The sequence below is a fragment of the Gouania willdenowi genome, chromosome 1 (assembly GCF_900634775.1).
Source record: "Gouania willdenowi chromosome 1, fGouWil2.1, whole genome shotgun sequence".
Taxonomy (NCBI): Eukaryota; Metazoa; Chordata; class Actinopteri; order Blenniiformes; family Gobiesocidae; genus Gouania; species Gouania willdenowi.
Window position 1 is genome coordinate 7,499,350 of NC_041044.1, and position 9,327 is coordinate 7,508,676.

At 37.0% G+C, this 9,327-nt stretch overlaps 1 protein-coding gene across 1 annotated transcript in view; it reads left to right on the plus strand.

Moving 5' to 3' along the window:
* Positions 1 to 8,106, plus strand: part of LOC114462773 (lysosomal alpha-mannosidase-like) — a 34,211-nt gene extending 26,105 nt beyond the window's left edge. Inside the window, 4 exon segments of the mRNA XM_028445752.1 lie at positions 99 to 323; positions 5,746 to 5,895; positions 6,085 to 6,187; positions 7,673 to 8,106. Coding sequence (XP_028301553.1) covers positions 99 to 323; positions 5,746 to 5,895; positions 6,085 to 6,187; positions 7,673 to 7,761 — 567 coding nt within the window. The 3' untranslated portion in view covers positions 7,762 to 8,106.
* Positions 8,107 to 9,327: the final 1,221 nt, after the last annotated feature.

Below are 9,327 nucleotides of genomic sequence, written 5' to 3' on the forward strand. Positions count from 1 at the left end.
TGTCATCAGCCAAAGACACAGACACACACACACACACACACACACACACACACACACACACAGTCACTGCAGCATCATGTTCTTCTTCTCTCCTCCAGCTCCATCGTCGGTTGCTCTACGATGACACGCGCGGCGTGGCTGAACCTCTCAACGAGACCTCCGACATCTTCCCAGAGGGGCTGGTGGTCCGTGGCCGCTTCCTGCTCACCCTCGACCGCCCGTCCAGCGCTGCCGACACCCACCGCCCACTGGCAGAGGAGGTGGTACTGCAGCCTCTGCTGACCTTTACCGATGGAGACCTGGACCCAAACACACAGAGGGAGGTGGGTCAATAGTCCAGCTGATGTTTATAAAACAGACCAACAATGTACAATTATATAATAAAAAAAGAAAATAAAGTACAGGTAATTGCTTGAGTTTGCATCATGTTGGACTTGTTTATAGTATAAATATCTGTGTTATGTAACATTAGGGTCTGGGGTGGTTTCTGTTTCATTGTCATTAATGAGCACACATGTCAAACTCATGGCCCGGGGGCCAAATCCGGCCCTTTGAAGCGTCCAATTCGGCCCGCAGGAAAAAGTAAAAATGACAGAGGAAACATGAATCATTGTTGAAATGAAACTCAACAATATTTGCAGGTTCTCACAGTTTTCCTGGTGCTTATATCACGATTGCAGTCATTTTTAATGTTAAACAGTTAAAAAAAAAGTTTTTTTTATTTATTTTATTTTTTATTTTTATTTTTTATTCAGTTCATTTCCGACATGGTTGCATTCACAGAAATTCATTTGACATTCAGAGCAAAATCACATCATTGTTTTTTTTTTTTTTTTTTTTTTTTTTTTGTCCTTTTTCATGCCGGAAAGGGCGACGGAAAAAAGCATTATGCTTATCTAGATCCGTCCCCTAATTTGAACACAGATAATTTTACATCCAACCTCGTTTCTTCCCCCTTTTTTTTTTTTTTTTTTTTTTTTTTCTTTTTTTTTTTGTGATGTGTTCTCGTCTGCAGTCATTGTTCCTGCTGTTACTCCTCATCACAGTCTTTTTCCCCCGTATTTCCACGAGCTTTCTTTTCCAGTCGTTGTTTACGTTCCTCCAACTCTCCAAACGTGAAGTTCTTCTTCTCTCTGAGAACCTTCATATCCTCTGAGAGTCGCCTCAGCTTACGATCCATCCGGAAGGCACATGCACAGACACATACCCCCATCATTAGCAGGCCAAAGATCATGACTCCTAGCAGATAGATGTCCTCCACATCTTCCACTTTCAGCTGGGAGAGACAGAGCACCTGGCTTCTCCCTCGTGCATCCATGACATATCCACTTGGGTATGTGTCCTTTGGACACGGTATTTCGTGCTGAAGCAATTGCCTCGTTGAGAAGATTTTGTCAATGGTGCTCAATGACCAGTTGATGAGTTCCATGTCGTTGCTGTAGAGTTCAATGGAGAGTTGACTTGAGATCTGTATGTGTGTAAAAATGTCCTCCTCGTTTTGTCCTTAAATTGCTTCAGATTATCTGACTGTTGTGTCTCTTTGTCAAGGCTGTTCCAGAGGTTCATGGCTCTATACACAGTACTATGTTTGCCAACGTTTGATATGATCCTGTTTGGTCTAAACACATTATTATGTCTGAATTCATAGGGATTTTGATTGTAAGTGAAACGTTTTTGGATTTGATGTGGTAATTTTTTTGATGAAGCCCTAAATGCATGTATTTGTGTGTTATAGTGTATTATTTCTTGCAGTTTTAGGTATTTTGACTTCTCAAATAAATCGTTTGTGTGTGTGTTGTGTGGTACTTTATGTAAAATTCTTATAGCTTTTTTTTGTAGTTTAAATAATGGTTCAAGATACGTTTTGTAGTTATTACCCCATATTTCGGAGCAGTAATTTAAGTGCGATGCTATGAGTGAAGAATATATTGTTTTAAGTGATTTGGTATGTAGGATTTGTTGAAGTTTCCATAGGATGTAACTGCTTTTGGCCACTTTGTTTTTAACTATTTGTATATGTTTTTTCCAGGTCAGCTTGTCGTCCATCCACACTCCAAGTACCCTATATTCTTTTACTTGTTCTATTATTTCCATGTTTAGTTTCAGTCTTATATCTCCTGTTTTTTTTCTCTTTCCAAAGTTAATGAATTTTGTTTTACTGACGTTTAGGGATAGTTTATTTACATCTAACCATGTTTGAATTTTTAATAGTTCTTCATTTGTTGACTCTATTAAAGTGTTAATGTCTTTGCCTGAGCATAGAATGGTTGTGTCATCTGCAAACAATGTTAGTTTTAGGCAATTGGTGACTTTGAAAATGTCGTTTATGTATAGAATGAACAGTTTTGGCCCCAAAATTGAACCCTGAGGAACACCACACTGTATGGTTTGGCATTTTGATGTATGTTCTTCAAAGTCAACATATTGTCTTCTATTTGTCATATAGCTTTTAATCCATTTTAAGGCGTTACGCTTTATTCCGTAATTTTGAAGTTTTTCTTCTAGAATATCATGATTAATTGTGTCAAAGGCTTTTTTTAGGTCCAGAAAAATTCCAAATACAAATAGTTTTTTTTCTAATGCTTCTCTTATATTCTCCGTGATGTCAATTATAGCCATTGCTGTTGAACGTCCTTTTCTAAATCCATATTGTCCTTCATGTAGTATATTATTGTCTTCTATAAATTTGTCGAGTCTGTTCATGAACAGTTTTTCCAGAATTTTTGACAGTTGTGGTAATATTGATATAGGTCGATAATTAGTGAAATTACATTTTTCTCCACCCTTGTAAATCGGTCTGATTTTTGCAATTTTCATTTTTTCTGGGAATACCCCATTCTTGAATGATAGATTACTTATATATGTTAGTGGCGGGGTTATTTCAGCTGTTATGGTTTTTATTAGACTCATAGTTAGATTATTAACGTCTCTGGATTTTTTTGAGGTACTGGTAGTGATTATTCTGTCCACCTCTGCTTCTGTTACTTCTTCGAGTACAAGATACTTATCAATGTCTTTCTTCTCATTGTCAAAATGGTTCCATTTAAGTGTTGGGTGTTTATTTATCTCTTTCTATGTCTTTTCCAGTATTTATGAAAAAACTGTTGAGTTCTTGTGCTATTATGTTTTTATTGTGTTCTTTTACATTGTTTATTATAAAATGGTCTGCATTTTTTTCTTTGCATTTACGCATGGTTATGTTATTTATTATTTCCCACAATTTTTTGTTTTTGTTTTTATTCTCTTTTAATCGTTTTTCATAATATTCCCTTTTTTTTTTCTCTAAGTAAATTATTAACTTTGTTTCTGTATTTTTTATAACGTATTTCTGCTTTTAATGTTTTTTCTGTTATATATTTTTTATATAGTATGTTTTTCTTTTTGCATACGTTGGCTATTTTCTTATTAATCCATGGTACATTGTTTATTTTAATTTTGGTTGTTATTTGTTTCAAAGGGCAGCATTTATCGTATATTGTCGTTATTGTGTCTGTAAATGTGTCATATGCTACGTTCACGTCTTCTTCCTTGAAGACACTTTCCCACGTCTGTCTTTTTATCTGTTGTTTAAAGTTTTGTAATTGTTTTTCTCCTTCCAGTCTCCTGTATGTCTGTGTGTTATGATTTTCACGGTTCTTCTTCTCTTTTGCGTTTAGTATCATAAATATTGGTAAATGATCAGAGATGTCATTTGTTAATATACCACTCTTTACATCTGTGTTTTGTATGTTTGTGAAGATGTTATCTATCAGTGTTGAGCTGTGTTTATTAATTCTGGTTGGTTGCGTTATGAGAGGTTTTAATCCATTTGTGTACATGCAATTGGCAAAGTCTTCAATGTGTGTATTTTTTAAAGGATTTAAAATGTTTATATTGAAGTCTCCACATATCAGTAATCTCTTATTTTTAATTTCTTCTATCATTTTGGTTAGTTTCTCATTAAATATGTCTATTTTACAGTCAGGTGCACGATACAAACAGCAGATTATTATCTTACGTCCCTCTGGACTTGTAATTTTCACTGTTATACATTCCATTACTTCTTCCACAGTTAAACTCAAAGACTCTATTATCTCCATATCTATATTTTCTTTTATGAATAGTGCTACCCCTCCTCCTGGCTTATGTAATCTGTTCTTATAGACAAATTTATATCCTTTTATCATAAAATCCATGCCTTTTTTTTCATTCATCCAAGTTTCTGATAGTGCTATTATGTCAAATCTATACAATGTAGAGATGTAATCCTTAATGTCTTCAAAATTTGCATACATACTGCGACAATTACAGTGAACAAGTGACAGACCTTTTTCGTTCTTATTTTCCACTTTGAAGTCATTCTCTGTATAGTAATGGCTGTTCGTGTATTGTTTCCAATGTGAAAAGTTGTTTGGGTCCACTTCGTCTACTTGATTAATCTCCCGTTGTTGATGTTGATGATGTTGCGGATGATTTTTAGTGATTCTGTCCATATCCATGACCTTTATCTTTTAGGCACCTCATTCGTATTTTTCCAGGTCTTCCATCCTTTGGACTAGAACGGGTTTTCCATTTTCTCCTCCTGGAGGTGTAATGTAAATCCTGCAGCCTCTGGTCCAGTTTTTCACAATTTTTCCTCCTTTCTTCAGTTGGCGTGCTTTCCATGCGATACTTGCATTCTGCTTCGTCAGGTTCTCGTTCATAAACACCATCGTTCCGGCCAGTTTTCTTCCTTGTTTCATTATTTCAGCTTTATATTTCACGTTGGTGAATGTAATTTTCACATCTCTGGTGTCTTTGCGTTTTGGCAGCAGCTGGCAGTAGTTGATGTTGTCTGGGTTCACTTCAATGCCTTTCGAGTCCAGGTAATCAATCACCTGTTCCTCAATCGATTTTTCGTCTTCGCTGGTCTGATCCTCAGTTTGTCTTGTTGCACTGGCGTAGCTCCTTGGCCTTATCTTTAGGCCCGTGATGATGACATCCTTTTCTCTTTCTTTTCTTTCCAGTTCTTCAACCCTCGCATCCAATGTTTTTATCTTTTCTGCATTCTTTACATTTTCTTCTTTCAGTACCTTGACATCATTCTCCAGTATTTTCAATGATTTTTCCAAGGCATTCGTCATGTTCTCCATCTTCGTAGATAGTTCTTGTCTTAAGGACATGAGATCCTGTCTCATCTCCTGTTTCATCTCCTTAATCATTTCTTTAAGCTCTTCTTTGAATAGCTTAAAGTTCTCTTCCATTTTTGGTGGCATGTCTGGGCCCAGTTTGAGTGATCTTTTATATTTTAGAATTAGCTTTTTTATTTCATAAAATATCAACATCCCAGGTGTCACAGTGGGGGACAGTCACCCCAGTGGTATCTGTCATTGTGTCCTTGGGCAAAACACTTCACCCACATTGTCTAGTAAGAATGTGTGAGTGAGTGAGTGTTGGTGGCGGTCAGAGGGGTCGATGGTGCACTATGGCAGCCTCACCTCCGTCAGTCTGCCCCAGGGCAGCTGTGGCTACAATAGTAGCTCACCACCACTAAGTGTGGAGTGAAAGAATAATGCCTTAATTCTGTAAAGTGCTTTGACCGTCTATGATAAAGCTTTATATAAAATTCCATGCATTATTATTGTTGACATTGTGTTTTTGCAGTTATTTTGGTGTATTTTTCTGTCATTTTTTGCATTTACCTTGGCGACCGCAAAAGTAGAGAATCCCATCAATGAACGAACCACATGTTTGGCTATTATAAAAAGGATGTGTGTGTGTGTGTAGTTCTCAGGCCTCCAGGCTGCGCTGCCCCCTGCTGTCCACCTCCTGACTCTTAGCCAATGGGACGAGGACTCTGTGTTGCTGAGGCTGGAGCATCAGTTCCAGACGTGGGAGAGTAAAGTTCACTCACAGCCCGTCACGATCCAGCTGCAGGTCAGACACTCAGTGCCCACAGCACCAATCTGATCACAGTGATGTCACTCACACCCACTTCCTGTCTGTGACATAACTCACACCCATTTCCTGTCTGTAACATAACTCACACCCACTTCCTGTCTGTGACATAACTCACACCCACTTCCTGTCTGTGACATAACTCACACCCACTTCCTGTCTGTGCAGAAGCTTTTCTCCACCGTGGAGGTTGTGGGCGTGTCTGAGCTGAACCTATCAGCCAATCAGTGGAAGGAAGAGATGAAACGTTTACAGTGGACGCCTCAGAGTGGTACGACTATAGGACGCACACACACGCGCGCACACACACACACACAATGGCCCTCATTTATAAACCTTGCACAACAACGGGTGTAAATTTGCTTATTTGGTCGTACGACAGGACCAACGTGTGAAACATTTGTATCTGACCAATCATAGCGTACAAATGATCAGGTGTTTATAAATCCAGCGGCTGAATTGGATCGCCATTAACTTGTTACGCCCTCCAGTTTCGGAGGCCCCGCCCACTGAGGTCAAACAAAAAAATACATGGAATTTTTTTATTCCATGTTTCATAGTTTTTTAGTATTTAATTTGGATGTCTTAGTGTTTATAACATTTTTATTGTAATTACGAGGTTTATGTTGTCTTTTTTTTCACATTTTATTCTTATTCCTATATTATTGTTCTTGTTTTATTATTTCTCTATAATTGTTTCACTTGCAGGAAGTAGTGCAACAATGGTTTCAAATACAGACACTTTAATATAGAATCCACTCTTATTAGGGGACTTTCAATAAGATGTCGGTGTGTTTTTTCATCTTGGAGAGCGTTCATGAGTTCAGGCACTGATGGTGGACAAGAGGGGCTGGCATACCAGTACAGGACCCACCCATTTACTACATAATCATCAGCAACTAATAAGACAAAGATCATTGCAATAGTTTTTAGTCTTTTGGGGGTTTGTTCAGTTCTTCTTTTAGTACATTTTAGTCGTGGTCCTATTTTAGTCAGAGAAAAAAGTTTAGCTGATGAAAATGGATTAAAAAAACTAGCAATACAGTATGTTCAAATATGTGTTCTTTTAGTGTTTTATGGAGACGATTTTATTTCAATTAACTTTAAGCTTAAGAATTTTTTTAATTTCTCCAAGGATTATAAATATGGATTTTTCGATTTCTGAAATTTTTCCAGAATCAGTTTATTGATCCCAATCCTCTCCCAAAATTAGGGAACCCTTCCATGGTGTAATGCAGAACTTTTCAACCTTGGGGTCGTGACCTTATATTGGGTCACCTAAAATGTCCAGTAATTAATGATTAAATATATACAGTATATATATTGCTCATTTTATCACCTTTAGCTCAGACATGGGTGGTCACATGTGCCCCCCAAAGTTAACGAATAAAATGATTAAAAGAGACAAAAATAACAGAGAAATTACCCCAAAGTTGCACATGCGACTAAAAATAGACAAAAATGCACAAAATGATTTAAAGAAACTTGCAAAACGAAGGACGACTAGAAATACACAAAAATAACAGAGTAATGTATGAACTGACAAAAAAAAAAAAACACAGAATGAATCACTAGCCTGAGGTTTGTCTTTGGTTCATATTTAGTCAAAATCCATGACCACCCGATCGTGGCTCAGGTGGTAGAGGTTTGTCTTCTGATTGAGAGGTTGGGGGTTCAATCCCAGTACCTGACTATTTTACTTTGAACGTAATCCTACTAACAAGAAAAAAATAAATAAACTGGCTTTTTGTTACAGATGTGAAAACCTTTGACGCGTCTCCATGGGAGGTGACGCTGAGGCCGATGGAGATCAGGACATTTGTGCTCAGAGTCAAACACAGATAGCCAATCAGAACCACTTATGATGGATTTAATGAAGCTCTGGTTTCTGCTGCTGTTGATTCAAGCGTTGAAGCCTGTTTGAGAACCACAGGAACGGCGGGTTCTGCTTTATGCGCTGCCTTTAAAGTCCAGGATTAGTGAAACCTGTCAGGGATTATTCTACACGTCCAGTTTGGAGATCTTTTTTTAAACTTTGATTTACAGAAAGTGTTTGTGTATGAAGTCAAACTCTTCAAACTGGTGCCAACATGAACGACCGTGTGATGATGTGGATTTTTCTTCCTCCAGTTTTTACATTTGATTTTACATTGATCATTCTGAAGCTGAAAATAAAATCAGTAGCTTTTACTCTGCAGTGTGTGTTCACTTGAGTGTAAAATGATGAGTTAGATACTGGAGTTATAAGGAGTGGATCAGTGGGAAAGAGGTTTGCACTGGTGCCTGAAAGTCTGAGGTTCCTGTGTCTGTATTAATGAGTAAACCTGGGGAAAGTGTTTCTGTGCTCAGGTTTAATGAACTCAATCCAAATGTTTTCTTGTCAGTTAAAAAATCTGTGGAGGATTTCATTATTTATAATAACTTTAACCATCTTCTATCACACGCATTCTCAACCTTGGGGTCGTGAGACACTAGGAGGGCGTTGCCAGATGCTTTTAAGAAACTAAGAATATTTTTTAAACAATTTGAGCCCATTGTTGCATATTTTTACAATTTTTCTACAAATAAATCAAACGCCATATTTTAAACTACTTTCATGACTGCCATATTTTTGCTACAATATTCCCATTTCAAAGCGTTTTCTACATATTTATCCCTCTGTCACGTGTGTTGACCTATTGTTAATTTTAACCTCTTTTCACCATATTTCTTGCTTATTTTTGTCAATTTAATCACATTCATGATTTGTCATGCCCATTATTTGCCAGTTTAAAGTAATTGTTCCTTAGTTTTAAATTATATTACCCCAAGCCCCCCTCCCCTCCTCATTTATGCAATTTTTAAGCCATTATTACGCTTTAAATCCTTTTATTCTCCATTTTCCTATTTCTGTAGCTTTTAAAATCCCATTTCACCACCTTTTATTTCTAATTAAAACAAGGATTTAGATCTTTAAGATGACTGTATACTATGGAGCAAATATTAATAACTTCCTGGATAACAGTGGATATTATTCAGATAAATAAATAAATGTGGTTATCACAGATTCATAGTACAATGGACCATAATTTTGCTGACTGTATGGATGGACCCCAAAAATCTCTCCCCTTTATTCCCCCTCACAGATTTCCCTAGAACTACCTTCAGCTACAGTGGGGGTCCCTGCTCTCTGGGACTTTTATTTTGAGGGTCACAGATTGTAAAGGTTGAACCACTGCTCTAACACACAGTGACTCTTCTGATTAACTAAAAACTATTTTCTGAACATTAAACTTTTTTTTTTTTTTTAGTTCTGCTTTTATTTTGAAGGAGCTTTTAGTATTCTGCAGTGTGCTACTGTATCAATTTATTCTAAAGCAAGTTTAAAAAAAAAAAATTGAGCAGAAAAATTTCCTGTATTTTCTTCTAATT